The sequence below is a fragment of the Aedes aegypti genome, chromosome 2 (genome assembly GCF_002204515.2).
Source record: "Aedes aegypti strain LVP_AGWG chromosome 2, AaegL5.0 Primary Assembly, whole genome shotgun sequence".
Taxonomy (NCBI): Eukaryota; Metazoa; Arthropoda; class Insecta; order Diptera; family Culicidae; genus Aedes; species Aedes aegypti.
In genome coordinates, this window is record NC_035108.1 from 317209244 (window position 1) to 317228449 (window position 19206).

Sequence of the window (19206 nt, forward strand, 5' to 3'; positions counted from 1 at the left end):
CTTAAGGCATTAAATATAGCCTATTTTAACAAAAAATGTCAAATTTTGTATTTTTTTAACACATAGTAAACAATTATACAGTACTGACCCGATATTGTCAGCCCCCGATGTCTTCCCCCGATTTTGTCAGCTTTTTGACCCGATTTTGTCGGCTTGTTTTAAATTTATCAAAAAATTGTTTTCGCCATGTTCTACCATATTTTCATTAAAAATGATGATGATGTTTAATGTCATGCACGCATGGGCATAGCTAGAGGGGGTAATGGGAATGCCTCCTCCCCTTTGGACGATGCTAAAAACAATATTACGGGAATTTATCATGTGTTTGTATTCTTAAAAGATTGTCTCCAGCACTCATATTTATATAATTGTTGCATGATGATAGATTGGAAAACTTATGGAGTGTTCCTAACAATCAGCTTTTTGAAAAACTTCTTGCCATAAATTTTTCGAAGGGTATATCAAATCTGTTGGGAAACTCAAAAAGGTTCTACAAAATTTATTGTCAGCAGAATATTATAATTAGAGTAATCGGACTCCTCGTATTTCCCACAGGAATTCCACTCGAGATATCATTCATAGTCCTCCAGATATTTCTCCAACGTGTTTCTCCAATTATTCCTGAAATTATTCTATAAATCGTTGCTGGCTGTACCTCGAAAATCTCCAGAGATTCCTCAACAAAATTTAAAGGTGTTTTCTAGAGGTGATTCTAAAAATTCTTCCATAAAAACTCAATTTAATATGCCAAATATTAAACGAGTTATGCACAGTGATCTCAAGTATCATAAAACTGTGTTTCGTTACTTAGCAACTTGGCAACTCGCTAGTTAAATCATTCTTAAAATTAAAAAAAAAAACGGGATTCATACAGCCGAGTTTATGACAAAAAAAAACATGTGTGTAGGTTTATTCATGAATTCCTCCGAGAATTTCTCTCAATACTATTTCAAAAATTAATCTATGGATTCCTGTTACAGTTAACTCTCCCTTACTCGATATTCCGTATCTCGATATCGAGTTAGAGAACCATAGTTAAAGTTGGTTTTCATGGCTAACTCGATGGTCCCTTGGAACGCAGTTGCACTGCTTTTGTGTTCTGTAACTCGATACCTCCCTAACTCGATAGTCCCTTCAATATCGAGTAAGGGAGAGATGACTGTAAAACTTTTCTTTCAAAAATTTCCAAACAATAATTTCATAAATTGTTCCAGAAACATACTGGGTACACCGAAAGGGCTTTGCGTCTAAATTAAAATTGATTTTTGCTTGAACTTGAACTCGACCACAAACTTCACTCAAAATTCTAATAGAATATTTTTATTTTTCAAGTAATTACTTCAATAATTATCTTCTTTTAGTCCTTGTTGAATTCATTCCATTTTTATCTTCAGTATGTCTCGAGATAAACTTCAAAATTTGCTCACGAGATTTTCAGGAACTTGACTAGGAATTTCACCAAAATCATTTTGAAGCATTAAATCATCCCTTAGGTATAGGAATAATTTATGAGATTTATTCACAACTTCATGTGATGTAATTTACGAATACTTCTGCGCTAAAAACCCAGCAAAAAAATATCCATGAAAACTAAAGAAAATTTCTTGGTTTTCATACAGTAAGAAATATTTTTACACACATTCCATTTCCAAACATTGAGTTTTAAAACAATGTTTAGGAAAAATTATGTGAAAACTCCGTATGAAACATTTTTTGAAGTATTCTAAAATGAATTCCAAGAAGAGCTTCGAGGCAATTATTTATGCTATGTATTTCGAAGGAGTTTCTAAATCAAAAGGAATTTTAATATGAACCTCTTTAGGAATTTCTGTGTTCTGTGAGAAATTTTTAGATAATTCATCGATCATGTATAACTAGGAACTCAGGTTGATTCCATTTGTTTTACTGGACAAAGCAAAATTGCCGATCAAAGGAACCACAACGAATCGAATCTTTGGAATTTTTCCAATAGGTAAATCTGCAAGACTTTAAATAGACCCGTCACTCAACATTGAAACGACGCGTTTAGGATTTTACTTAGCTTACTATGAAAAAAATACGGTGGGTATCTTGTATAGTTTTATGTTTCATGCAAAAAGAGTGTATTGTATAATGATCGTTTTGTCGTGAAAATCGTGAATGAAATGTTAAGATTCGATCTTCTCAAGCCCCCCCCCCCACTGATGAAAAAACCTGGCTATGCCAATGGTCATCAACCCCTTAGGGACCGTTCAAATATTACGTAACGCAACAGGGGAGGGAGGGGGTCTTACATAGTGCTACGGTTCAAAGAAAAATGTTAAATTTTCTATACAAAAGTTGTTACGTGGAGGTGAAAGGGGGTCTAAAATTGACAAATTTTGCGTTACGTAACTTTTTAATGAACTCTTAAAAGTCCATGCAAGTTCTTGACGCGGTTCACAAGCAATCATTAACACGTCGAAATTTGAAAAACAGGAACATAATAAAATGACCCGATTTTGTCAGGTTCCCCATTTTGTCAGCCTAAAATTCATCGAGGGGCTGACAAAATCGGGTCCTCACTGTATTATATTCCACAATGTTTTGAATTTTGTCTAAGTAAACAGTTTCGTAGAAAATGCCTTCTTCTAAATATTTGCTGAAGATACGAACATTCTAGGTGGTCAAGATCATGTGCTAGAGCCCGCGGAAATATAATCAAATCTACCTGCACATCTGAGAGAGAAGAGACAGATAATAAAAAAAAATAATAAAATAATAAAAAAGAAGTCTAAGAAGGCAAGAAAACATGCCAACTGTCAGTGAGCTGTCTCCTCTCTCAGCTGTACGCTAGCACCACATAGCGGCTAAATTGCTAACCAATCAGTGCTGCCTCACATTGCTTTTAAGCTTCTGAACAACTTTGCTGAAGACACGAACATTCAAAGTGGTCAGGTTCATGAGCTAGAGCCTGCTAGAATATGATCAAATGACATACACACTAGCGCCACGTAGCGGCTAAATTGCTAACCAATCAGTGCTGCCTCACATTGCTTTTAAGCTTCTGACCAACTTTGCTGAAGACACGAACATTCTAAGTGGTCAGGTTTATGAGCTAGAGCCGTCTAAAATATGACCAATTTACATGCACACTAGCGCCACGTAGCGGCGAAATTGCTAACCCATCAGTGCTGTTTCACATTGCTTTTAAGCTTCTGACCAACTTTGCTGAAGACACGAACATTCTAAGTTTTCAGGTTCATGAGTTAGAGCCTGCTAGAATATGATCAAGTGACATGCACACTAGCGCCACGTAGCGGCAAAATTGCTAACCCATCAGGGCTGTTTCACATTGCTTTTAAGCTTCTGAACAACTTTGCTGAAGACACGAACATTCTAAGTGGTCAGGTTCATGAGCTAGAGCCGTCTAAAATATGACCAATTTATATGCACACTAGCGCCACGTAGCGGCAAAATTGCTAACCAATCAGTGCTGCCTCAGATTGCTTTTAAGCTTCTGAACAACTTTGCTGAAGACACGAACGTTCTAGGTGGTCAGGTTCATGAGCTAGAGCCGTCTAAAATATGACCAATTTATATGCACACTAGCGCCACGTAGCGGCAAAATGGCGCATTAAAAATTTCAGCTGATGAACGCCGTAAGGCTTCTGAACAACTTTGCTGAAGACCGCAGCTTTCTAGAATGTAAGGTTTCCAAGATATTGCGTCATTAGTGTAATAGCTTACGGGTGATGCTAAACTTTTTGAGGGGTGCTGCAATATTCAATTGAGGTGTTGCAATACTAGATGATGCGATTCCATACTTATGGCGGGTAGTGTAAGTAATTATAACTTAAAAAATCACATCCCATACTTCTCCTTTCGTTCTTGTTCCAAAGTTTTTGATGTTTCCTGTAAATTCAACTGCAAAAATTATTTACGTTCAATTTGTGTTTTGAATATTTTACTTACCCTTCTTTCACATATTCTTTAACTGTTTCACAGTTCCAATTCATATCGCTTACAGTTAAACTGATTTAAATCCATCAAAATGAAATTATCAGAGCCAAATTTGCCATCACGAAAGTACTAATCAAATACGAAAATAATAAGACTGAATTTTCTCATCGGAAAATCACATAACATTCATCGTATGACATACATGACTTTATGTCATATACAATCCACAGTGTTGGTAAATAAATGGTATGAAATATTATAATTATTCTTTCAATGAATATCAATGGATGCACATGAAATGAATCGGATTTCAATTATCGCAAGGGTAGGGGAAAGTGGGGCAGTTTGGCCACCTTAAGGAAAAGTCGATAAAAGTGCTGAAAATATTATGAATTTTTCGAATGTTTGCATGATTTCCAACAAGTTTTAGATGAATACACTAGATCCACATGATTTCCTTTATCTTATAAAGTTCACGGATGAACGATTGATTTTTCAAAATTTGACATTTTTCGAGTCGATTTTTTACTGATGGGGTGATATGAGCACCCCATTTTTGATTGCAAAATAATCTCATATAATATAAAAATGCAATTATTTTGTTACTACACTTGAAAGTTATTAGAATTTATAAACACTCCGTGCAAGAAGATATACTTTTTTAAGAACATTCTAACAGTCAAACATCATCATTCTGAAATGATGAAATTTAAAAGAGCCATTCGGGGCAATATGAGCAGTTTTTTCGAACATTATTTATTTCTTTTTCTTTGAGTTTTGAACACTGACTTATAACATGCCTATTGCTTCATTTCCTCATCAGCTTTGGGTTTGCATATTATTTCAGACGAAATTTCAATCAATTATACAGTTTTCAAGTGGTGCTCATTCCACCCCATTGGCCAAACCGCCCCGACTACCCCTATGTGAGGTTTTTAATATATTCTATGATATTTCTTGGTTCCAAAACAATAAAAACAAAGACACTGGAGGCCATGTTGATTATTGGCTCATTTCACCGCTGGAGTTAACAGATTAATGGGTGATCATATGTTATGTGTGTATTTAAATTCTTATTCCTACCCTTATCACCACAATGGGAATAGGGTCGGTTGAACATAGTTGGTGCAGTTCTTAATTTTACCATGCATTCAGTAGTTTCCACAATAAAATTAATTCCAGTGTATCAATCTGGAAAGTCTGCAAATAAAGTGAATTAAAAATATATATTTTTAGATTTATGTGATATAATTTGACAACCAAAAATCCCCCACTCTTTTCTAAGGGCCGATTTCTTCATCCCCGCTTAGGTCCTAAACCTAGTTTAATCATATGGGTAAACGTGGTTTGCGGCTTAAGCGAAGGTGAAGAAATCGGCCCTAAGTGTTGTAATCGCCGTGCTGTCTACGCGTCTTATGTCTCAGCCGCCCCACAACCCAGGATGTAATAAAGTGTTACCGTAAAACGGGGTGAATAGAAAAAGTGGGGCGAATAGAAACAAAGTGACCTACAGGTAGAAATGCGCCTTTTTGTAAAGATAAACTTAAAAAACCTACTGAAATATATTTTTTTCCATTAGTTCAATAGTAACAGAGTATCGACAGACTATTTTCAAATCATAAATTTTGCCACATTTTGCTTAAAGAAAATAAGAAGAAAATATTTAAATCTCAACCATTTTTGATAGCTTGAAACATCCGCCATTTTTGACAATTTGCAATATGATCAAAAATAGAAATTGTTTTCAATAATTTCATTTTTTTCTTCATTAGATGAATTCGTTATGATATTTCTTTAAGATGCACTCGAACAAGTGTTTATTTTTCCATTTAAATGAAAAAAGTATTGATATTTACTGAACAGTGTTTCTATTCGCCCCATTGCGGGGTGAATAGAAACATACCACATTTTCACAAATATTTGTACGAAATAATTTTTGTTTTTTAATGGCAATTGGGGTCTCAGCTAAGGAAGACGGGACCCATATTTGAGAGTAATAAAAATGGTTTTTATCTACACGGTTTGAGTTGTACACATTCAAGCATGTCGGAAAGTGTTTCTATTCACCTCATTTTACGGTATCTGCATAAATGTTAACTACCTACATGAATAAAAATAAACAGTAAAATTATTTGTCGCCATGAAATTTAAAAAAATACTAGAATTCAAACATTTTCGAAGATATTGATGACACCTTTCAGTTTTATAATAAATTCAAATACATTTGATGCATTTTTTGCTTTAAAGAAAAATTTTCTCTTGTTTTCTCCTGACAATAATTACATTATACAGCTGTAATATTAATAAATTATTCATAATGATTTATCCGTATAAGTATTCAAAGTATAATTTAGAAATCCTAAAGTTCATCACTTCCGGTGTTATTTTTTTTCTCACCGCACGACCATAATATATCATTCACCTTTCGTTTATATTTTGAATGCGCTCGCCACTGTCCTTTCACGATTTGCTACTCTTGTTTCATTATATCCTCTAAAAAAGGTCTCCTCCATTATTGTTCGCTACGTTCGCGCTTTCCCTCCTATATAGTATTACTCAGACCGATACGATTATTTCAATTTTGAAACATAATGTAAAATCACGCGCACTTGTGCCGACGAAGCCGGCGTCACAATCTCAAGTATTTTTTTTTCTTAGTAAACAATTAAAACGCATCCATTTGAAGGGAGCATAGAGAGAAGGCAAGGAGACTACTTCAGATGAGCTTTCGTTCGTTCTAATGATAGCAAACGAAGAAAAACACGGTTCCTGTATGGGCTTAACAAATTGGTTCGGAGTATCGCAATCCACGTGACTTAGGGGATAATTTAGCCGCAAAAAAGTTTTGGCTGACTTTTTTTTTTAGACTTGGTAAGCTGGTTTTCAGTTGCATTTAATTTCTGATCTGTTTTCGCGCGCATGATTCACTAAGGAAGATCACCTTGCTACTTTTAGGATGGTTTGTTGCATTTCATGTCACTTGTTTCCTCTTGTGTTTAATATTACATTTTATTCTTAATTTATTTTCATGCACTTTAAATAGTTGCTGTATAAATTGAATGTTTCTTAAAATTTCTTTATTTTTGCCTACGTTGCTGTTTAGTAATAATTTATTATTTCTGTTTTATTAGATGATCAACAGCAGGATCGCATACTGTAGCGTGTTTGATCAACCAAAAAATGGTATCTGCATTTGCTGGAAAAATTGGCGGACGCGAGACATAAGTGTATGCAGCTTGAAACAGTTTGTTGAGTAGCGTTCTAAGTATTCTGGTTTCACGTTACAGACAGTAAAATTAAATAGAAATCTCTCGCCATTGTTGAAATGTAGAGTTCGTATCAAGAGAATTACTCGAAAATGTTTCCAAAAGCTTCCTCTGAGTGATTGTAAAGTCGTGCAATAATGTACAATTTGGGTGCAGTCCAACGCAAACCCTGATGGTGTGCTAGACAGGTGATACCGATGATGTGAAGTTTGTGTTTTAACATTTAGAAGTAGGGATCGCAGATATGAAGGCAACAACGAGAAATAAAAACGATCAATAGATGTTTGCCCACATGTTAGTGTCTCTTGTCCAAGAGGAACAACAAAAAACAACTAATTTTCAACCAAGTTATTCGAAGCAGACGGTTGTAGACGGTTTAGGAGGTCGTTTCTGATGGATCGTCAGTATCGGCGGCTGGTGGATCTTCCGTGTCAGCAGATGTCGGTTCTTCTTCCTCTGCCGATGGAGGTGGTGGTGGTGATGTCGTCCTATTTTCGTTGATTTTCGTCGTCGCACTAGTAGGTTCCCCTTCGAGCTCGTCGTCCACGTCTTCCGTTACCACGTGTATGCAGTTTTCAGACATTGACGAGCTATTCTTCGAATGGCGCAACTGTAGGAGATAATGACGCTGGGTCGGCTTATGCAGTGCCAGCTGCGTGAGAGCTTCTTCGATGGTGAACCACTGTCGTTTACGACCGATGGTTTTCGAATCTTCCCATTCGTCTAGTTCCTGGGTGACCACCATGACGAACACTTCGGTTCGATGCATGTGTTCACTATTCTGCATGGTTGAAATAAAAACAGTGTGAAATTGGTATGGTCAACAAAAAAAGTTAAATTTAACTTACTTCGAAAATTCCTAAGCATCTACCCAGCTGGCCAATGACACCAGCTTCTTCCAAGACTTCGCGAGTAGCCGTCAGCGAGGACTCTTCGTCCGGTTCGACTCCACCGCCAGGGACTATCCATAGTTCAGGACGCCTTGATGATGTAACTAGTAATACCTGAAGAAAAAAAAAATGAAAGCTGTTTATAATAACTCCATGAATACTTATGGACATACAGGTGCATGGGCTGATAAGTAACTGGGTGTTTTGTAAATAGTCTTCCTAAGAAATTCTTCCAATAATTTCGAGCAAGATAATTTCAAGAATTCAACTTTCAACTAACTCCCTAAAATACACCAGAGATTCCACCAGAAATTCCTCTAAAGATTTCACAAATTTCTCAAGAAAGCCCTAAGACCTCCAAGAATTTATTTATTATTTATCAATTTCCCTCGGATTTCGTCTAACATTTCCATTAATGACATTCTAAAGAATCCAAGCAGATATTTCACTATTTTTTAAAACTCACTTTAAAATTATCATTTACGGTTTCTATTCATTTTAACCTGGATACCTTGAAAAATCCATGGTGCATCCGCGCCAGATGCCAGATCCGCGCCGACCAAAATGGAAACCGCGTTTAACTCGCGCTGAATGAAATTAAATGTGCGTGAAATCCACGCGTATTTTAATACCGATTTTTTTTGTTCGGTCTGTAATATACAACCCCTTTGAGTTCAGCATTTTTGATTAAAATATAGAATAACATCAATACTCACAACTTCTTTGTTTTAAACTATTTGCGAACAATTTTTTGCCGTTTGTAGAGCTGGTAGCGATAGAGTATCAAAAACTAGGAAAACTAAAAACCTTACGCATCAGGCGGAACATAAACCGAAAAAGTAGGAATCAAAACACAACAAGAGATGTACAGTCACCCCACACAGTTGAATCAGCCATAATTTATGAATCATCTGATTTTAAGAGACATAATTAAAATGAAATTTATTACAAAACATCACAGAAATATTTTTGCTGGTAAGCATACACAAAGTGTCTAACCATTTTAATGCTGTCAATCGCGGTAGAAATGCATTATATTTGTTGCCAATGAGGATGTATTTTTAGTCAATTTCGTAAGAAGCATTCCTGTAGACGGCTATTTAGAAGCGACGTTTAAAAAGGTAAATAAAAAAATATTTGTAGAAGAATGAGTTACATACAGCATTTACAGATTAAATAAACATGGTTATACGATAAAAATGTGAAATATAAGAGATGTGTCTGAGATTTTGCGTGAAATACTTGATTCATAAAATGTGAGAAATAAACACGCCTGTCACAATTTTTGAATCAGCCTTCAAACTGCTAGAACTTGATGAATTTTAAATGTTATACCCATTTATAATCCATTTTCAAAATCAGATTTTATGATGGGAGTTCGAAAAGTGCATGACATGGCTATGGGGCCGTTAATAAATCACGAATATCAGACAAAGTAGCACAATTCCGTTTACGGTAAATAAATGGTTGTAATCAAGTCTGGAAGAAACGAAACAAAAACAGTGTCATTGGAAAGGATTTTTTTAAAAAAATATGGCGTACCTACTTGATATGCGCCTCCTTTTTCTTATTTTTTTTCTGGCGTTACGTCCCTAACTACACTAAAAAAAATCCAAACGTCATTGCTACGTGAAAAATCACGTAGATCATTCCAAATTCATTTTGCCTCCACTTCACCTGACTAAGATAAAGATCACTAAGCTTTCATAACCATCAAATAGTGAATCGGTAATTGTTACTGAGGTTACCTATCGCACTTACATGAAATTCACGTAGGTGCCTAAGTTCATTTTGACATCTGCATGTTGTACGTACATTCGGTGTTAAGCGCAAACCCTAAGATGGCGCCCGCTTGATTTTTGAGGAACTTCAGCTGAACTTTAAACCCTGTGTTAGATTGATTTCAAGGTAAATATGCTTTGAATACCGAAGAATCCCTGCATTACTTCATATTTTATTTTATACATGATTTTTAACCTCTATCAATTGTAGCACGCAAAGGCTACAACAAGACAGACCAAACTCACAAAATTGTGGAAACAGGATTCAAAATGCTCAGATTGACAATAAAAATATCACAATCTTTTAGGTCTGTTTACATTTTTCAATTGGGAATTAGTTTTCTTCCAAAGCCAATTAGAGATAAGGTTGGTCTTTATTCCAGTTAAATTTAATGGAAAACCATCTAGGTCCTATTGAAGCGCTTCGTAAAGGCTACCGGAAATTCCACGTAGCTCTTACGTGTAGCGCCGGTGGAATGGACGAAGTTCAAAAGTTCATGCGTTCATTCTGGGCTACCTATGATTAACGTAAGAGCTACGTGGAAAGTGCGATGGAAAAAACCACGTATGTTTTCACGTAACAATGACGTTTGGATTATTTTGAGTGTAAGTTTTTCCACAGTTATTAACTGACAGCATTATTTTCTAATTGATCATTGATCAAAAATTCTCGATTACTTTTTCAAATCGACGTAAGTAACTTTTATACGGTTTTGTGAAAATTAATTAGGAAAAATCACAATCTATCTTCTAAAACTGTTTTAAAATGAATCACCTTTTTAACATTTTTTAGTCATGTACTTCGCTCAAATTTTGCATACACTCAGCCCACGTTCAAAACCTAGGTAGTTTCTATTATTTCCCACAAAAATAATTATAAGAAACTGATAAGCCGTTTCATTCAGTTACTTTCGACGTTTTTCTACCAGTGTAAAATCGGCTCAAGTAGTGTTTTGTTTTGATTCGTGGTTAAGTCACTTTGTCTCTCCATACAGCGGGGCGGCGAAAGTAGTGGTTAGGTTGCGAAAGTTGAAAATGTTACTTTCGTCGTTTTGTAAATCCGGAAATTAAACGTTCTAAAAGTGAAAAGTTGAGTTGGTACAGAGCGGTACGTGTAGAATTCCGCCTGCTTAACACGTATGATCGATAAAGTAAGTTTGTATACTTTTTTGACTTGAGTCTGTATGAATAAGTTTTCGAGAATTGTCTTTTTTTAACTCGAAAACATCCTAGACCGGCGGAATTCAAACGCACGATCCTCAGCATGGTCATGATGAATTGGTACAGCTATTGGGATCTTCCTGATCTTGTTTGCTTCTGCAGAAGGACCATAACTATCCAGTTAAAAAAGCGCCGGTCTGCATGCCTCCTGATTCGTATTGAGGTGTATGTCATAACTTTTTGCGATCACATTTGTTGCATGTAAGGTGATTAAGGGCATAATGAACACACGGGACGAAATTGACACCCCCTAATTCTTCAAGAATATACCTAATGTATCCAATTTTCATGCAATTTGTGAAATCTGTATTGTATATGAACTGTTTGACGGTATAAAATATTATGTTCTGCTTCATTTGTCCTTTCCATTTTATATATATTTTTTCAGCTTCGAATTGTTTTATAAGCAAGGGGGTGAAATAATCTAATTTTTGAGAAAAGTAGCTAACCTAGAACATGTTTTATTGTTAATGTGAAAGAGGTAAAGCTCTTCTGCATATCATAACGTTTGCCACTAATTTATAATATGTTTATCTCTAAACTCCACGAAAGTGTTCATTTTACTCCGATATCTTTTTACCAGCCTTGCTTTTGACATGATTTTCTATGTCGTTTGTCTGACATTTGATGTGTTTTTTAACCATGAATGAATGCAACACATCGTACTTATTACGATCTGAGGGTAACTGAATAATATTGCAATTTTATGGTGTTAAACATGCATTTAATTAATGTGTCTATTCCGCCCCTAATCACCCTACGTTTATATGGATCAACTTTCAGGCTACACTGTTGGCTCACGGCTAAATAAACAGACTTAAGGAGTATACTAGTCTACAAATATATTTTCACTTTGACTGCTCAGCAGCATAATAAAAAAAAAAAACAAAACAAAAATCGCTTGAGATACTGATCAATTAGAGCAAAGACGAAAAATCAGATCTCTAGGATAAGACTAAGATTAGCAAAATTGAACTTAAATTGCCTAAACTTCCTAATAGCTATATTTCTTTATCTCTCTGCGTCATTTCGACGCAAACATCATCAATTCTATCTATCGCTAGAATTGAATAAATCGCTTACCACAGTGGTATCCACTTCTTCCAAATCAGTCTCCCAGGAATTTTCGAAAACGTTCTCTTGATTGAGAATATTTGCGAAGTCCTGAGAAACTTGATTTTCAATTAGACTAGTAAGTCCTAAATTAAAATTGTGCGCGCTTTCAAACTGCATAGCAAGTTTTTGAGCTTTTTCGCAATTAGTTAGTAATAATTTGTTTTCCTCTTTCAATGCTGGTATTGGCTACTGAGGGTTTTTTCAAAATTTTAGATAATTTCCAAAAGGGCTAAGAGCCAGGGTCCGAGTGTTTGGTTTCCGATCGAACCATATTCGGAGAGTGTTACAGTTCGCGAACCATAACAGTTCGTGGCACATCGCATTCAGAGAGCCCTATGAATGTAAACATTTACTCTCTCGTTTGGTATGTGGCACGAGAGCCTTCGAGAGCAGCAACTCTCACAGACTGCAACAGTATCGAGCCATTCTAGTGATTTATGTTTTGCATTAAATTGGTAATAGTTTTCATATTTTATGGTTATGCAGCCTTTAACAACCTAATTATAATCTAATGGATCATCGAACACCCCTTTGGTTGCAAACATAGCACAGAAAATCGTCTCTGTTTAGTGATCAGATTGAGAGTGGGTCAGCGAGTGTTACAAGTGTTGACACACAGTGATCGGCGCCAAACAGTGGGTGGTGTGTGTCTGGGAGGGAGAAACCAATACAAAATTTATGTACGTCATAGTGAGCCGAGATTCCGCTGTCACGAACTGTCACTGTGAGCCCAGATCTCAAACATTGGACTAACATGGAAAAAGCGCGTAACTGATTAAAACACATTTTCGCATTTCATCAAAAGTGACAAAAATTGAATGAAAATCAATTCATGCACATAATGCAAGTAATGTCACGTGAGCACCTTTCAACTGATTGAATATAAAGTATTGAAAAACGCATGGTTTTACTTTTTCCAATAAAAAATAATATTTGGTGCATAGAAAACTGTGGCCCTTTTTCAATGTTTGTCAGGAAAGATCGAAAGTACACAACAAAAGAAAACTAGCGATTTTTCCCAAGCCTGCCTTGATTGTTGTTGGCAAGCTGGAGTTATCTTGCAGTTCAAACAAACTTTGTTCTATTTATATTCCATGTGTAGTATCGGTGCCTCCCTCCCAGGTGTGTGTCTGTCTTGTTTTCGTTCATGGTGGTTTCTGCGCTCGTGTACACACACGGTACATGTCACCAACACTACTTAAAAATTGCTGGTGAAAAATATAAACAAAGTTCAGCTGTTCCCAGCAAAATCAAATGGCAGTATTTTCAACCAGCAAATTTGCGCATGTGTTCGTGACACCGCTCGGCGAGAGCTCAATGGTTCGTTAAGGCCCAAGTAAAAATGGTGCAAAAGTCAAAACTAAAAAAGCAGTTTTCTCTTTCTGAATAGACAAATTGAAGAAAATAAAAGCACACAGCTCTTTTATTTTCCAAATAAAAAGGCTGTGTGTTTTTATTTTCATCAATTTTTTGTTTTAAAAAGAGAAAACTGCTTTTTCAGTTCTGATTTTTGTGCCATTTTCTCTTGCGCCTTAACTTCAACGAACGATAAATGTCATGTGTGTGGTATGAATGCAGGCGGATAAATGGGATGAAATTAGGGCTCGTGTGTCAATGACAGTTTGAAAAATTTTCAAAGCCTGCAGGGTCCAATTGAGACATTTTATTTTCAAAATTTTTGTTTCTTAATTGTAAAAAACGGTTTTTGATTTCTTTCTGCAAATCCTGCCATATAATTTTCATAACAGAATCGCGAGTGCGTTGAAATTGCCTTCTCCTCACGTTTTAAAGACGGATCAAGAGTTCAAGATCATCGTCTATAATCACGGATCCAATTTTTTCTTCACATTTTGGAATTGCAATGCTCGTGGCTTCAACAAAGGGAATTTGTTAAAGTTTTAAGAGCATTGTAAATATCAAATTTTGTTTGTAAAGAAATGCTAACATCAAGATTAGAGTCAATATATGTCTCATATATATTCCAGTCGGCTTGAAAATAATTGAAAGTGGAGCCGATAGGATTGAGAATCGCTTCATAGGATATTTGTAATGTAACAGGGACATGATCAGAATCAAAATCAGCATGAGTAATCAGTTAGCTACAAAGATGACTAGAGTCGGTTAATATCGAACCAATCGTAGATGGATTTCTAGAAGAGGAAAAACATGTAGGGCTATCAGGGTATTGAATTGAGAAATATTCTGAAGAGCACTCATCAAATAAAATTCTGCCGTTGGAATTACTTGGAGAATTAATCCATGGCCAATGTTTGGCATTAAAGTAACCAATGACAATAATTTTTGACTTATAGTGAGTCAATTTTTGCAAGTCAGTTTGGAGCAAATTAACTTGCTGTCCAGAGCATTGAAAGGCAAATAGGCAGCTATGAAAAGTATATTTACCAAGCTGTATTTCAACTGAAATACCTAAACTTTCAAAAACTTTAGTTTCAAATGACGAAAACAGTTGATTTATACGCCTATGAATGATGATCATTACGATAATCAAAAAAGTTAGGATCTTTTTTTAGTTTGGATTCAGGTTTTAAATATTTTTCAGTACTAACTGCTATATGCACGTTACTTGCTGTAAGAAAATTAAACAGCTCGTCCTCTTTACCATTCAAGGAACGAGCAATCCAATTTAAAATATTTAAATGATTATTTATTGGATCCATTAGAAAAACGCAATCCAATAACAATTTAGTTAGTAAATTTTACACCGACTTGGACTGCTTCAGTCATAGTGGTGGCTTTGAATATTGCATCAATCATTAGATTCAATTGTTCAGTTAGAAAATTAAAATCAGAGGCAGACATATCACTTCAAGTGGGTACATTATCTGATGATTTTCCGTTAGAATTTTCGATAGACGAAGAGGCGGAGTAGAAGTTACCTGTGGCGGCAGGGTTTTTTTTCCATTTGATATGAAACAAGTAGAATGGGTACTCATAGTACGAATATGGGAGGAGTTAAAATTACCTGCTACGATATCGGTAAAGAATTTTCCTTGGGTAGATACATTAGAAATTAAAAGATTCGAACGGCTACCCGACGGATTAAAATTAGTTTGTGAATGAGCATGATTATAATCTTCCTGATGGGTATGATTCTTGATCAAGCGATCGTTTACTGAAAAATGAGCATTGCTCGATACTGTACCAGGCAAATTCCGGAAACGACCGTTATCGTAACGGATATTACTGTTCATCTGCCTGGAACGAGCCACAACGACTCTCTTGCGTGAAGGGCAAGTCCAAAAATTGAACTTATGATTGCCCCCGCAATTGCCGCATATGAACTTATCGGTATCTTCCTTCACTGGACAGACGTCATTGGTGTGAGAAGAACCTCCGCAAATCATGCATTTAGCATACATGCGACAATTTTTTGTACCATGACCCCACTTTTGGCACCGACGGCACTGAGTGGGGTTCTGGTAATTCTGGAAATCGAACATCGAACATAAGTCTAGCTTTTTCGTAAGCTTTAATATTATTTAGATCTTTTTTGTTAAAGTGAACTAAATAAGATTCTTGAGAAAGCCCTTTCCGAACTTTGATAAATTGGACTGGGGAAAATCCAAGTAAATCATTTATTCCGTTTTTGATTTCTTCAGGTGACTTATAGTCACTTGAGAGACCTTTTAAGACGACTTTGAACAAACGTTCAGTGTTGTCGTCATAAGTAAAAAAATGTGCTTCTTGAGAAGAATCTTCTCTTCAAGATGTTTGAGAAGAAGTTCGCGACTTTTAAGAATTTCCGGCAAAACGCGACCATCTCCTTTCTTTGCGATTTGGAAGGAAAGCTTGATTCCCCTAATGGAGTTCAAGATCTCCTGCCTAAATCCCGCAAATTCGGAACAACTGACCACGATAGGCGGCACTCTTTGTTTCCTTACTTGAATCAAAGAGCCTGCTAGAGACTGCTTCGATTTGGTGTTCGGAAAATTTGTCTAGAGCATCGAACTGATTGCTCATTTCGGATTGCATTCCGGAGAAACGCCCTTTCCTCCATTTCAGTGACAGTTTAAATTCCCACTTTTTTGGAAGGAAGTTGTGAATTCAGAGATTCACCCTTCCTTTTGTTTGTAGTTGCAACCATGTTTAGTTAATAAACGAAAGAAGACGAGACCTGCTAAGAGATTTTTTCCAAGACGGTGTCCAAGAAGGATTTCGCCAACGGGTCCAATGAAAAATCGAAGGAACGGGTCCACACAAGGATCGTGAAGGGATCAATAGTAGAAAAAATAGTACTGAAAAGTACTGTTTTATCGCTTTAGGTAGTTTTTAAAAAAACTTCCAAGAGCATAGAGAATTTGTGTACGCACAGCACGAAGGTGCGATTTTTTTCAAATAATCTTCTGGATTATACGGTGTCATACGTTAGAAAATCTCCCAGGCTTGAAAACAACTTGAGAAATCTATGGAAGTATACTGAAGGAAATCCATGAAATGTTTCTAAGCATTTATTGAGAAATCGTAAGAGGAATTTGTGGACGGTCTGAAGAATTTCGGAATTATGTTCACGAGGAAGCTGAGAAGAACTTCGGAATAGTCGTGTAAGAATAAGAATCTCCGAAGGTTTCTATGGAGCTTCTAGAATTGCTTCAGAATTAGTTCACAAGGAGATAAAGAAAACAGGCGACTTTAGAGACCATTTTGGTGAAAACAAGAGATATAAGGCCTAGAGACCATTTGAATACTTGCATTAAAATAGCGACAAAGTCACTAGAAACAGATTTCTTATCAGCCCTACGTAGACCGTATTACAATTAATCAGATTCAAAGAAGTATCGAAAACGTTGGATGTGGCTGAGAAGTATTGTCTCTACTTTCTGATTATCAATTATTCATCATTTGTATGCAAATCCGTGTTTTTGATCCTTAACATACTTCTAGGTATCTATCACTTACCTCTGCCTCCGCCTCGGACCGCACACAGATGCAAGCCGCTCGTCGTCGGTATCCGTCCTTATCGTAGATTCGAGTTGAATTGGGCTTTTCTTTGACCATCGTGTCCGCGCAAAAGCTACTTTGCGCCCAATGGTAGACAACGTCGGTTGCTTTAAACCGCAATTGTGAGACTAATCGTCACTATTTTCTAATGTTATGTGCACGTTACGAGGATAGATCTTCTGATCGTCGCACTAATGCTCCAACAAGTGGAACTCTTGACAGCAGCGAAATCTTCTTTTTTTGTTATCTCCTTTTTTGGAAGGACTCGATCTGCACGTTGTATCGCTACTAGTGGTTGATGGAGGACACAAACTAATAATTGATAACTGGCACTACGCTCCTTCGTTCTCTAAGCACTGCAAATGGAAAGCAGAGAGGAAATAGACTTAAATTAGATAGATGTAAAAAAGTTAATCAATCAAATAATTGATTGATTTAGAGACATTTTTTTCTCCTTGATCAACAAAATTTCAAACATTACATTCAGTTCTTATATCTAGGTGTTCTGTGTTAGGTAATACATTAGCCTCATTAAGTAAAACTAATTTAAACCATTATTAACATTTTGCTAATAACATATTAAATTTTTGTCAGGCATGAGCCACTTATTGTACCAATTTATTGGAACACCTCTCATCGTGGCAACATGTCTACCAGAAAGTTTCAAATATAGAGCTTTTGGTTTATGTGGGAACATTATAAGTTAAGTTTGGGAAGCATTAAAAGAAATCATTTTAAAAATAGTAAGAAAAAATATTTAATCTTTTTTTTCTATCTACTATAGATGACTCGCAGGCTCCGTCCTTTAGCGGAGAGGTCAAATATATATTTTTGACATCCCTAAGGTAACTCAGGTAAATCAGAAGTGTAAATATTGTACAATATTGGTCCCAAAATGCTGCCTAGAGGAACACCAGCTCTTAAAGAAAGTCTTTCGCACTTGGACTTTTGATAATTAATTTGAAGTGTACGATTTGACAGATAACTTTGATTTGTCCTAACAATGTATGTTGGAAAACTAAAGTTTTCTAATTATGCGATCAATCCTTCATTACATTAATTAACTCATTACGCGTGGTAAAGATGGATAAATTATGGGTGAAATTAGAAAAAAAATTATCCCAGCCGAGCACGTGGATTTTTTCATAATTTCAACTATAATTTATCCAACTTTACCACGCGTAATAAGTTAATTAATCCAATAACTTAGATGGTTACAAGTTTCGAATTCAAATTCCCACAGATCTAAGTTATTGGGTCACCAAGTTCATAATATATATTCGATGTTCAAAAGTGATTTTTTGATAGTTTCAAACAGAATTGTATTTTGCCATATAAGAGAAACAAAGAATATTGTATGGAGACTAGTGTGGGACAAAATTTAGATTCTCGCTCCAGTCCACTTTTTGGATTGCATTTAGGTTCCATAACATCTGTGCAAAATTTCAGTTCGATCGATGAAACTATATTTTGACGCCAGCCGTTCAAAGTTTGTATGGGATTTGGTATGGGAAAACTTACTTTTGAAAAATCGACTGAGGTCGCCCATTGACCTTTGAATTCTGAACACAGACTTCGATGGGTATTTTTACGAGAAGAATATTGCCGAAGACCGCGACACTTGCGAAGTCGAGTCTAGTACACTACACTGAAGACGGCCTTACAGTTGAGGTCGAAATACGCGTATCTGTCAAAGGATACAAACTCTAGTGGAATTAAATGGTATAGTACTAAATTCAGTTTTTTCATCTGCTTATGAAAAACATGTTTCCACAGAACATTTGCACGTGGTATAGCACCATACGACCATACGTCGAAACTAATTTTCACCAGTCGAAAAAACGCGGAACGAGGTAAACGTGACACAAAATTCAAAAAGCAGCCGCCCGCGCGCACGGCTTGCTTCGATCCCCTAATGGAGACTGCAAGCATGTTGGAAAAATCTACAGAAAAACATAACATTAACACTCAAAGCAACCTTATCCCTATGAAAATCCACCGGGGGAATTGCGATTGCATTGTTAAGGCCGGTTTGCTACTGACAAGAAAAGG

General features: G+C 36.1%; 1 protein-coding gene across 1 annotated transcript in view; it reads right to left on the minus strand.

Annotated features, from left to right (window-relative positions):
- Nucleotides 1–6128: 6128 nt before the first annotated feature.
- The window catches only part of LOC5578753 (diphosphoinositol polyphosphate phosphohydrolase 1), a 38940-nt gene continuing 25862 nt past the window's right edge, over nt 6129–19206 (minus strand). The window contains exons 2-4 of the mRNA XM_001657071.2: nt 17113–17510; nt 8036–8191; nt 6129–7968 (exon numbers count right to left, since the gene is read on the minus strand). Of these exons, the coding sequence (XP_001657121.1) occupies nt 7564–7968; nt 8036–8191; nt 17113–17211 (660 nt within the window). The 5' untranslated portion in view covers nt 17212–17510 and the 3' untranslated portion in view covers nt 6129–7563. The remainder of the gene's footprint in view (nt 7969–8035; nt 8192–17112; nt 17511–19206) is intronic.